At 36.5% G+C, this 13,493-nt stretch overlaps 1 protein-coding gene across 1 annotated transcript in view; it reads left to right on the top strand.

Annotated features, from left to right (window-relative positions):
* Nucleotides 1–648: 648 nt before the first annotated feature.
* Nucleotides 649–13,493, top strand: part of LOC124870887 (heat shock 70 kDa protein 12A-like) — a 30,051-nt gene continuing 17,206 nt past the window's right edge. Inside the window, exons 1-4 of the mRNA XM_047369710.1 lie at nt 649–724; nt 4,008–4,174; nt 4,421–4,645; nt 4,727–4,898. Of these exons, the coding sequence (XP_047225666.1) occupies nt 649–724; nt 4,008–4,174; nt 4,421–4,645; nt 4,727–4,898 (640 nt within the window). The remainder of the gene's footprint in view (nt 725–4,007; nt 4,175–4,420; nt 4,646–4,726; nt 4,899–13,493) is intronic.

Here is a 13,493-nt window from a genome sequence, read left to right as displayed (position 1 = left end):
GAGACTGTTTCATTGATGGATCTTTAATCAACAAAATTGTCTGACCTTTTTAGTTAGAAAAATGTTAATGTTGTGCTTCACATCATTAAATATAAAGTACCTTTGCTTGAGTGCTTCAGTTTCGTTTTCTTTGGCTTTTAGAGCAGCTCTGTGGAGTAAAATACACAAAATGTAAAGGAAAGGCATTTTCAACAAACATCTCATACTGAATTAATGCAATTAATGCAACTAACACTGGCATCAGTAAAAAAATTTAAATTATCTATCACCTTGATTATTTCTGCTGAATTTACTACAAAAAATTGGCAGTGTATTGGTTAGCTAAGATGTTCACACTTTGTGTGTGAGTCTGCTATGGATTTAAACGTATTACATTTAGATTTGCCATCTATCCATGGGTATGAGTTACCCTTGGCTACTGAAACCAAACCCTGATATAAACAGGTCTAGAAACAAATATTAGTCATTTAGTCATTTCTGTCTCTCCACTTGTCTTGAGTGTGCTGTTCATTTGGTATATCCATCAGGTTATTCAAAATGGCGCTGTGAATAGCTGCCTCGGTACTAAGCTTGCTCGCACTTTTTTGTGTATTTCCACTGTCTTGCTGCTATACTGCAGTCACTTTCACCAGAGAGCAACTCTTAAGCATGAGGCAGTCCTCTCAGGACAGTTTTTCACAGGTGTTCATCGATCTAGAGAGTTTTTCTGAGACCCTAGTTGAAAGTGAGACAGTTCTCTGTTGGATTTACTGGAGATGCAGATGAGGAAAATTCTGCTTCACCGAAACTTGTCTCAGTAAACACTTCTGATCCCGAGCTTTTAGCTGTTTCAAGTGGGCAGCTGCAAGGAGAGCTCGTGGAAAAAGAGAGGACGTGGATTCTGCTTTTATATGAACAAAGGTTGGTGTTCTAATGTCTAATGTCAGAAGACATGCAGCCCTCACCTAGAGTAATTTCTTATAAACTGCAAATGCTTTTATTCACCTAGGGAGTTTTCCTGCTTTGTTCTGACCAGTGTTTACATCCCACCATAAGCCTGAACATTAGAAGCTGAAAAACAACTCACTGAGCTGATAACAGACATGGAGAAAAACACCCAGACTCTCTCATCATTGTTCTTTGTTCTCAAATAAACTTCTAAAGTGCAAACAGCATGTAAACTGTCTCAAAAGGGCTAAAAGCACTCTGGACCACTGTTACAGAGTTTTAAAAGAAGCATACCACACAGTTCCCAGTGCAGCTTTAGGACTGTCTGATTACTGCCTGCCTCACATTATCCCAATTTACAGGCAAAAAAACTGAAAACCTTTTAGTTAGGAAGTGGACTGATGAGTCAAAGCAGATGTTACAGGCTCGCTGTGACTGCACGGATTGGAGTGCTTTGGAAGCTTCATCCATTGACCTGAATGCATTTACTGACGCTGTGATATGGGACATGGGTGTCCAGACCAAAGCTTTTTACACATATAATGACAATAAACCATGGTTTTCTTCATGTTCTTTGTACATTTGAATTTATTACTCTTAGATCGGTTTTGTCTTTTCCCCTTGGTTTACTAGTGTTTGGTGTATCAGTTTTGCTTCACTCTTGTTAAATAGTCTCCCTCCCTCAGCTTCCCTGCTTTCATTCTGCCACAGCTGCTCCACATTTCGCTTTGATTAGCTCATCTGGTTCTTTTGTCATATTCCACCCCTGCCTCATTACTTAAGCTCCTAATTTTATCATTGTTCAAAGCTGGATTGTTCTTTTACACTGTTATCTATTGTTCCTGTACTCCATGACCTGTTCCTCCTGTGTTTCCACTTGTAAGTTTTCCATATTTTTACATTACAAAAATGTATGTTTTACCACAGCCACACTCTGCCTTTGGGTCCTTTAATAGCGCAAACATGACATCATAGTTATCTTTCTTCAGACATATCTTCAACTCTTACTTCCTTGACATCCACTTTGAAAAAGTTTGTTTGAACTCCCAGGAGGAGAACTTTCTGTACTTAATAGATGTTTTCTGAAGCACCTGTCTTGGTCTAGTACAACCTCTCCCTTAATTTCCTGCTTGAGGCTGATACATCTAACTCTGATGTAGGGGCAGCTTTTGTACAGATGTCTGTATTGGATAAAAAGTTTAATCCTTGTTCTTTTACTCCATGACTTACCTCACATGAGAGAAACTAATAGGGTGGAGACAGGAAACCTATCGCTATAAATTTAACCTTTAAAGAATGGCATTACCTCTTGGAGGGATCAGTTCATCCCATGGTTATCAGAACTCATTAAAAGAACCTTTCATACCAACAATCTGCGAATAGCTTAATGTCAACCCACCAGGAAAACAAGAACTTCACTTCACTGGCAGTGCCGGTGGTCATCCGTTAAAGAAATTAAAACATTCATCTTTGCCCATCCATCATAGAAGACAGTAAACCAGGCTCAGGAACAAGGACAGATGTACCATTGTACCCATAAATTGCTTAATATTTCACTACTTTGCTCTCAGACCTATTTTGATGCTTGGGTCTTGTTGTTAGCAGAATTTTTTAATTTTTAATCAAACAAAAGTTTACCTTATCCTCTCATGTTGCTGTCGTTGATGGTCTTTTATGTCTTCAATACTTCATGCAAACATGAAAGACATGTTAGTCTAAAGTTAATCAGTGTTGTAGGATATTTCTATTCTATTCTAAAAAACAGAATCTTTCTAACTGTTTCAGTGAGTTCAATAGATTCCCTCTTGTGAACATAATCCCACAAATCTAATCAGAAAGTTTGGGCTGTGGGTATAAAATTAGCTCTTTTACTCATTATCTGGGGTGGAGTGCGGCAAACTGAGGAGAGTAAATGCTGAAATACTGAGATTTTATTGTTTTATACCTAGAACTTGTTATTTGTTGAGATACAGTACCGTTTGTGGAGCGAGTTCATGTTTTCTTTTCCTTGTTTAAATGTAGATCTGTGGATGAAATATACATCATAAACCTAGAATTTTTCTGCTAATTTTAATAAATGAAATTTTTATTGCATGGGTTACATAACAGTCGCACTCTTTATTTATTTCACAATAGGGGATTTTAAGTCACACTGCTTGAAAAATAAAAATCGTACACTTACCTTATTTCATTATGAGGATGAAGATAAGAGCCCGTCATTTGTTCAACTCTTAAAAATTAAATAAAATGAATATTCATTTTGATACCATCTAAGGGATCACATATTGTTTAATTAAACCAGCAATTATAAAATCAGTGCTGAATTGTGGGATTGAGTACACATATAACTGATACATTTATTATTCCACAAACCTAGAAATCAAAGATTAGTTTATTCAAGAACCATACTGTGTTTATTTACAGAAATCTGCTTTGATAGTTTCATGTCACCCTTGGCACTACTCCACTTGTATATACGTAGTTTTGAAAACAAATTGCAATGATATGAAATCTGGCGCATACAAATAACCACCTGCCAACCAAAAATCAAGTTATTTTGCAGGATTTTAACCACAACCTTTTATTCCTTTTATCGTTGAACTGAAGTCGGAACACTTCATGAGTTTTGCATATTTTAACTCTCTCACTAGTTTATTAGGTTGATAAGTGAAAATGTTCAATTAAAAGGTAAATGTATTTGTAATTAATTGTTAACCTACTTTATGCAAACATTTCATTCTATAACTCTATATAAATCTGATGCATTTACCTGGAGTTGCCTGCTCCCATCTCACTTTCTGTTGCACTGCCTTGTCTTGTTCAAAGTGAATGCGTCAACAAGTTGACATTCATAATAATCAACATATCACTTCATACAAGGGTTGGACCTTTGGTCAGTCCTGCCCAGTTAGATTATATATAAATATTTACCTGAAACACCTGCCTCTCAGTACTTTATCTTATTTGTTAACACAACCTGCAGGACCTGTTCCTACAATGGAGGAATCTTACATCATTGCTATAGACTTTGACATCCAGAGAAGAAAAAGTAAATCCCCAGGTAAAACTATGGGGTAAAGAAGTTGGACTAGAAACCTCAAAGACTCCAACCTGCATCCTATTTGATGAAAATCAACAGTTTGTCAGCTTCGGATATAAAGCCAGACAAACATATTTAAAAAAAAACGGCAGAGATTCCAGAGCGAAGTTCTTCTTTGATTGCTTTAAGATGTCTCTCTATGACAAAGTGAGTAAAAAATAAGCGAAATAAAATGATCCATTTGACAAGTCATATCTTATCTGCTCCTGAATGTACTTGTATTTGGCACTGTTCTACACAATTTGTAAGAAAATGAATAAATATTCACACTTAAAGCTCTAGAAAACCTGTAAACAAAAATGTGTTTTTGACCGTAGATTAATTGGATGAATTATTTAATGTTCTTTAAGTCTTTCACATGATTGAACAAATCTAATTATGAAACATCTCCAGAAAATCACCACAGATCTGACAATTAAAGCGGCCAATGGGAAGGAAATGAAAGCTTTGAAGGTTTTTACAGAAGCTCTAAGATTCCTGAAAGATGATGCTCTGAAAACCATCGCAAAAAACACAGAAGGGAGAAAGTTCTTGGCCTCTGACTTCACCTGGGTGCTGACTGTTCCTGCCATTTGGGATCTTTCAGCTAAACAGTTCATGAGAGAAGCTGCAACCCAGGTAACCCACAGACTATTTACACACTACAGTGGAAACATGTCCTTATTGTTGCTAAATATATGTATTTCTTATTGCTTGCAGGCAGGTATTATGACAGATGGAACAGAAAACAATCTGGTGATTGCTCTGGAACCAGAAGCAGCTTCAGTCTATTGTAAAAAACTACCATCTGAGGGTTTTGTGGCAGAAAACCTGGGAGAAAACAAACTTGACAGATCTCCAGGAACTCGGTACATCATTGTTGATTGTGGAGGTATGAAATTTCCAATAGTGGCTGTTTCAAATGAATATGAGGATTTTATAAGAATTAGTTAAAGTGGTAACATATCTATATATATGTATATGTATATGAATACAGTACTGTGCAAAAGTTTTAGGCAGGTATATAAGAATGCTGTTAACAAAGAATACTTTCAGAAATATAAATGATGATTGTTTATTTTTATCAATTTATAAAATGCTAAGTGAGCGAACCCAAACATACAGGCAAAGTCATTAAGAACTATCTTCAGCATAAAGAAGAACAAGACTTACTGGAAGTGATGGTATTGGCCCCACAGAACCCTGATCTCAACATCATCGAGTGTGTCTGGGATTATATGAAGAGACAGGATGTGAGAAAGCCTCCATCCACAGAAGATCTGTGGTTAGTTCTCCAAGATGTTTGGAACAACCTACCTGCCGAATTCCTTCAAAAACTGTGAGAAGTGTACCTAGAAGAATTGATGGTGTTTTGAAGGCAAAGGGTGGTCACACCAAATATTGATCTGATTTAGATTGCTCGCTTGTTCATTCACAGCATTTTGTTGATTAATGAAAATAAAAAATTAACACTTCCATTTTTGAAAGCATTCTTTGTTTACAGCATTTTTTCACACCTGCCTAAAACTTTTGCACAGTACTGTACATAAACCTTTCACAACTGGATTGCATCAAAAGCAACACACAAGATTGAAAACTGTTTGGAAGTAAGTAAGTAGGTAAAGTTTATTTGTTAAGCACCTCTCTCAGACAAAACCATCACAAAGCGCTGTCCAGAAACCCATTATAATAAGTATAAAAGTAAGTTAAGTGCCATAAATAAGACTGTTAGGTATTATTTAGTCAACTCAGAGGTAAGAACGATACAGTCAGAGTTACTTGTGACAAGGGTAGCCCACTTTGCAGTAAAACTACCAAGTTTTTGACACCCTATCTCTTTATTTATATGCACAGTTCAACAGACAGTTCAGACAGGGTGTGTGTGTGTGAGACAGAAAGGAGGCTGGTTCACACAGAGATAACAATAATTCACACACACAGGGAGGAAGGCATAGTGCAGGTGCCTTGCAACACAAGGTTTTTACATGAGTGATAACAAGTTTTTGCACCCATCCAACAGTCCCTCCTTTTATCACAAGTAAAAACATTTAATATAAAAACGAGTAAGAAAAATACTTTGTATGAGCGAAAACCCACGGACGGTAAACAGATTATATTTTGTGGAAAATACTCATACGGCCCCGCCGCCCTCGGCGACCATTAAAAGTTAAATGTTGATTAATACTTGAAATCATAAAAATAAAAGAATGATACTTGAAATCATAAAAATAAAAGAATAATACTTGAAATCATAAAAATAAAAGAATGATACTTGAAATCATAAAAATAAAAGAATAATACTTGAAATCATAAAAATAAAAGAATGATACTTGAAATCATAAAAATAAAAGAATAATACTTGAAATCATAAAAATAAAAGAATAATACTTGAAATCATAAAATAAAAGAATGATACTTGAAATCATAAAATAAAAGAATGATACTTGAAATCATAAAAATAAAAGAATAATACTTGAAATCATAAAAATAAAAGAATGATACTTGAAATCATAAAAATAAAAGAATGATACTTGAAATCATAAAAATAAAAGAATAATACTTGAAATCATAAAAATAAAAGAATAATACTTGAAATCATAAAAATAAAAGAATAATACTTGAAATCATAAAAATAAAAGAATAATACTTGAAATCATAAAAATAAAAAATAATACTTGAAATCATAAAAATAAAAGAATAATACTTAATGAAAACAGTGAAACATAATAAAGGAATTAAAAAATCTGCCCTGTTTATGTCATCATTGTACTTTTTCTCATTTCACTTAAGCAACAACTTCTTCCGATTTTCTGCTGTAAGGTTATTTTATGAAATACAATGTATGAGTACACTCAGGCTTTTGATGTGATTTATTTACAACATGTCATCATAATCGTCCCCTTCATTTTTGTGCATTTCTACCTGGTTCAGTGTTGCATATGCCACCATGAACAATACCAGAAATTCTGTAGGAGTGGATGTGCGTCATGTTCTTCCGTCAGTGTTCTGAGATGGGTCCCGTCTGATGTCCATCTCTTCTGGTTCGGTATCACCTCCTGTGGATCCTGCTTTAGATAGAGAAAGAGTCCTGCTACCAGAATTAAGCTCAGGCTTATCAGTCCTGTCCACATGTTACAGAGAGCCATTTTATAATTAGGCGCAGATCAGCTGTTTTCTTCACCGGTTTGAGACGCTGGGCCATAGGGGTCCTCCAACTCCTTTGAACCCGGACTTCCTTCTGCTTACCCCGTCGGTTGATCTGGCTCCTGTAACGGCAAAACTGGCTTACAGTGGCTTTTATGGATCCAGGAAGGCCTCTCTGCTATTTTCAGAGCTGTGGGCGTTGTCAGGAGTACTTAAAACGGCCCTTTCCACCAAGGAGTGCTCCAATCCTTCCGGTGGAGTGTCTTAATCAGGACCAGGTCTCCAGGCCTCATTCTGTGGGATAGGAGCAGAGATTATCGGCAGACCACTGGACATTTGTTCTTCTTTTGTCTGCAACATTTTATTCATCCACTCAGCTAATGAAGGTTCCTGTTGTGCTTTCTCTATTTCATTCATGTCAGAGGGCAGAGAAAACGGTCTGCCATGTACTATTTCTTTGAGAATACAAATTTATATCAGCAACTTGGTGCCACGTGATCTCAGACTCAGAATATAGTGGGTGGAGCCATACAATGATGTACAGTAGGTGGCAAATGGAGTAAGACCGGTTTGATTTGGAGTTATTCTCATCCATAATTTAACCAGGGATAGGCATTTGGGCCATGGCCTCCCTGTTTCTTCCATTGTTTTCCTTAATCTTTAACTGAAACCCTAATGCATTAGAACTTAGTTCTATTAATTTATTTACAAAATGAGTTCCATTATCTGACCTTATAATCTGTGGGATACCATATGTGGGGAAGAAATGTGTCACTAGGTTCATCTATTACAACTAGGCAATATTTCTTCCCCCGTGTTTGCAACAAATTATGCAAAATCTGCAAAAATGATTTGCATAGTCAGAAAAATTTATAGTGTAGCATTAATGCTTTACCAGATGTGACATATTCCCCCCTTGACACGTGGGTCTTCCCAATGTGTCACTGTAGCCGCTGTGTTGTATAACTTTTTTGGGAGGATTGGTTTATCTTCTATCTGATAGATGTCATCTTTTTTCTGTGCTCCTCTCTTTAGCCAGGCCTTTATTTCTGTCTTGGGTGCTGACTGTTGGGCGTCTTTCAGCACGTCTGTGTCTATAAATAGCAGATCTGACATTTTCTCTTTAATAGGTTGAAATGAGTTAGTTATGTCCCTGATGATGTTTTAAAACCTCTATTTTGCCAAATCTTAGCATGGTGATGTACTGATCCGAAAACGTATTGGCTGTCTGTGTATATAGTAAGTATTTGTCCCTCATGTAATTCACATGCTCTTACGACAGCATATAATTCTGCTGTTTGGGCTGAGCATGTATTGGGTAGAGATTTAGCTTCTATTATCCTATCGATGGTTGTTACTGCATAACCAACTCTATTCTTTCCATATTCATCTTTAGATGCTGAGCCATCTACAAACACAACACATGAATCTGGTATAAGGATTTGAGAAATGTGTCTTGTCTGGGTTTGGTGTCTTCTTCAACTTTTGCTTTATGAGAATGTGGTTTTCCATCTTCTGCAGTAGGTATTAGAGTACTTGGATTTAAAGGGCACATCTTTTTAGAGTTATGTTTGGCTGTGATAATAATAGCGATGTCAGTGTGATATGCCTTGCATGTAGCGTCAGGTGCTTCTCTTAATATTCCTGACTTCAACATATCTTGTATTACTGGCTTAGTATCTTCTTCAGCTTCTGGCTTTAAGGGGTATTGGCGGACTAATGGCCTTTTTTCAGATATTAGTTTAACCTTGTATGGTGGGAACCCCTTTATAAGCCCTACATCAGTTGATTGGGACCACAGTTCAGGTGGGACAGCAGCTAGGGCAGGATGCATGTTGCTCTCTTTGCTCTCAGCTAAACCCTGTATTTGTCCCTCTGCCTCATCTAAATATATCCTTGGATGGACTTTGACTATCCACGCCAGAATGAGCTTCCAGATTCCTGTATTAGGATCTACCTTTGACAGTGTCAGTGCTGTTCCTGCAGAGGTTTAAAGCCTCTGTTTTTCCAAATTCTTATTATTCTTTTTTATCATATTTTATAAAGTAAGTCCTTATTACATTTAAAAATGAGATCACTATTTTTGGTAGTTGCTATTATTATAAATAATGCTTGGTTTAGTTCTTATTAAAAATACAAAATAAAAACTCACTCACTGATGAACACAAAAAATGAAGGGCATATTATATCTTATAATCTTAGTTTGTCTTACCCAGTTTTATAGATACAACATCCAGTTTCAGTCAGCTTTGTATTTAATTCAAGTAACTAAAGTTTGTTTCAATTAACTCAAGTTTTCTCTATTTCAGTCCAGTCCAGTAATTCTGTTAAGGTTCATTTCATCTTATGTTAAGTTTGAGTCTAATTCGATCATTTTGAACCTGACTGGAAAAAGTCTAAACATCTGTTAAAATCTTTTTGTTTTACCATAGAGAACTGACCTAATATTATTATGGTAATGTTGAGGACTCTAATTTTTACATAACATGAAACAGACATTTATTTCACAAAAACAGAAAGTCAAACACAGACATTTGGCCACATGAAAGTTTAAATAACCTGTTTGTACAAGAATTATGAAAAATTGAAGACAGATCTATGAACTTTCTTATGGTTATCAGTATTTTCAATACAGGTAGAACCTTTGCCATCTTTGTATGATTTTTCGAAAAAGATTCTGGAAACCTTATTAAGATATAAATTTGGCAAAGATCATCAGAACATCAGACCTTTATTAGCGCTTTTAAGGTCCCTCAAAGATGCATTACAATGAAATCAGTCATTCCCATTCACACACATTCACACACTACTTACTTATTTCTCTGTCAGAGTAATTTTTATTTGCAAAAATTTGAACATAATTTGACTTCTATTATTCTTAAAATGCACATTGTTTCCTCATAACCCCTTTTGTTTCCACAAGGTCTGTTTTGAATGCTTCAATTCTTTTTTTTTATTCACCAAGAATCAAAAAGGTGGTCTTAGTGGGTCCACCTTAAAGGTGTTATTTGTTGGGTGTCATGTTATCATTGTCAGGTCAATGAGGTTCATAAGTCAGTCAGAACCTTGGTCATTTGTTCTGTGCACATAATGTTTCATAGATCCAGCCTATGATTAGTCAGCAAAACTTCCACCTATAGGAGAAAAATTGATTGTTAATGAATGAGCTGCATTTCCTAGGAACACTGTCTTCCTCCTGGATGAGCATCACCTGTTGAAAAACTTTCATCATTGTTTGTTTCACATATTCAATCAGATCTTTATATTATACCAGTAGGTGAAGTTGTTAGTATCTCATGTAGACTGACATATACTGTTGCATTTGGAGAGGATCTCAGATTAAATAAACTTAGTTAGAACTTCAATCCAAGTTCATTTTGTGTCTGCAGACTTTAGCCAATTTTTCTTTTCTTTCTTTTTTTTTTTTTATACATAAAGAGCAAGATTCAAAACATTTTCAAAAGACAGATTGTGGCAGAATGTAGACAAAACTGCTTATTGATTGACAAAATAACATTCAAGCACACAATCACCATATTAAAAGGCTCTACTTCTAGAGAATCACTAAACTTCTGAGGTCCGGTTTTGGCCCACGGACCTTGAGTTTGACACATGCAGGGTAGAGTTACAATTTTTTTTTTTCAGACCTTTCAGCAGAGACAGACTTCTGCTGTTTGCAGAAGTTTTATCTTTGTTTTCAGGCAGCTGCATCTCTTTGTCAAGGTCGTTTCACAGAGCTGAAATTTAACTTCTCTCAAAGAGGAAAAATCAAGAATGCACACAATCTGAGCCAAATATGGAATTATTTCCCTGTAAAATGAATCTTTTGCATTTTATCATGATATTGTTAGTAGTATAACACCATAGAATGATTTTTAAAGCACCTGTTTCTCACTAATGCTTGCCTACAAAATCTTTTACTCTCAGATTACTTCTTTAACAACTCTAGTCATTGTTCACTGGGTTGTCCAGTTGGACAGTTTCCATGTTGTCCACATTGTCACCTCCTCTTTTAACTTCTTTTACCACGTCCTCTAAAACCATCTCTTAGTCTTTATAATTTGGGGCTACCTTGGTTTTCTAAACTGGGATGGGTGGCAGTCCGCCCCCCTTTATTTGTTTTCAGTTAAGCTGAAAGTTTTTTCCTGTGCTTTTCTTAAGGCCTCAGTATTATGGTTATGTCAGTTAAAAGCTGCTCTTATTGTTGTTTTTTTAATTCATCTTTTTGTTTTAATCTGTTTATCAACTGTGAGCACTCAGGGACTGAAAAGTCCCCTTTGAAATTATAATCTGGCAAGGTTTTTTATTGTCTGTTGAATCTTTTGAATGCATAATCTCCAGTTTAAGATCCCCGTGTAGTTTTAGGATTTCAGTGATAATTAAGTTACCTGAAAATCCGTATTTTTATGCCATCGTGTACATATTTCTGTTAAATCAGAGCTTTTTCTCTGTTCTTTCCCCATTGTTCTTTGTTATTTTTCTCTTTTTAGTTTTCATTATTGCTAATTTTAGATCCCCTTGTAATTTTAAGACATCCTTTGTATCTAATTTGCCCAAAAACCCATGTTTTTTATTTTTTATTCCATCTATGACAGATCATACCTGCTCCTTTTACATAGTTCTCCATAAACTTTACCTCCCCTTCTAAGTCAATTAGTTTACTTTGTTTCTTCCCCATTATGTTTTATGTTAGTTTAATTATAGTATAAATGTCCCAGATAAAAGGTCACTGGCATGAGACTTATGGAGAGGACATTAACACGGCCTTCTACTGCAACTAATTCGCAGCGGTGTTAATTTTCTGGAATGAAATCCGACTTTAATCTCCAAAGTCACCAGTACGTAGTTTTAATCTGGGCAAAATAAAACACAGGACTAGCAGAATCCTGCTGATTCTATTAAAATGCTTAGTCCTCCATACACACACAACACAGTCACACAGTTAGTTTCAGGTACCTTGTAATTTTTTCTAAGTTAACTTGGTGTTATTTTATGAGCTCAATTTACTCCGTTCTTTTTACTTTTATAGCGCTTATTCTATTCCCACGCAGGGGAATAACCCTTAGTCGTTTTATTTGGCCCCCTTCTTGGCGGGGCCCTACCTTAATTTGTCACTATTCCTTTCATGGTGGAATAAAACCTTCCCAATGCAGCGTCCTTACCGGCGACGCACTACCAACGACTTTTAAGTACTTTTCTTCTTTTATTTATATAGCGCTTACTCTATTCCCTCTCAGGAGAATAATCCTCAGTCGTTTTCTTTAATCCCCTTCACGGCGGGATTGTACCAAATTTGTCACTATTCCTTTCACGGTGGAATAAAACCATTCGAATGCAGCGTCCTTACCGGCGACGCACTACCAACGACTGTTAAGTACTTTTCCTATGAACTGTATTTTAAAACTGTCTCACCTCGGAGTTGACTTCTTGGTGACTCTCTGGACCCTGTGAGAGTCACCCCGCGCCGAGGAAGGCGATAACCCACTGGCCAGGTGTGAATTCACACACACCGGGACTTTCAGCCACTCCGGCTAATGGAGGCTGTGCAGCGGTGCTTCGCTCGACGTCAGGCTTCCCCCACGGATCCCAGAGTCACTGTTAAAGCAAAGAGAAACAAGGTGATTGAATTAATCCGGCTCGAAGGACCAATAAATCTTAGGTATTATTTAGTCAACTCAGAGGTAAGAACGATACAGTCAGAGTTACTTGTGACAAGGGTAGCCCACTTTGCAGTGAAACTACAAAGTTTTGACACCCTATCTCTTTATTTATATGCACAGTTCAACAGACAGTTCAGACAGGGTGTGTGTGTGTGAGACGGAAAGGAGGCTGGTTCACACAGAGATAACAATGATCTCACACACACAGGAAGGCATAGTGCAGGTGCCTTGCAACACAAGGTTTTTACATGAGTGATAACAAGTTTTTGCACCCATCCAACAAAGACAAAATATATACAATAAGACACACAACGAACACCCAATAACACAATAAAAATGATCATTCAACTGAAAGCCTGTTTAAACAGGAAGGTTTTAAAATGCGTTTTAAAAGAGTCCACAGAGTCATCTAAACGTAGCTGTGGAGGTAGATTGTTCCACAGCCTTGGTGTCGCAGACTAAAAGCCTCTGTCCCCCTTGGTCTTCAGTCTGGTGTGCGAAAGAACTAGAAAATGTAGAGCTTTTTTCAGTACATTTTGTGAGCAGATCAGATATGTAATTAGGGGCCTGGCTGTGTAGGGCTCTTTATGGTAGTGTGAGAATTTTAAAACAAACCCTAAAATCTATTGGTAGCCAATGTAAAGAGTATAAAACGGGGGTAATGTGAGCTTGCTTGCTGGAGC

The sequence above is a fragment of the Girardinichthys multiradiatus genome, chromosome 7, assembly GCF_021462225.1.
Source record: "Girardinichthys multiradiatus isolate DD_20200921_A chromosome 7, DD_fGirMul_XY1, whole genome shotgun sequence".
NCBI lineage: Eukaryota > Metazoa > Chordata > Actinopteri > Cyprinodontiformes > Goodeidae > Girardinichthys > Girardinichthys multiradiatus.
This window is presented reverse-complemented; position numbering and strand designations above follow the sequence as displayed.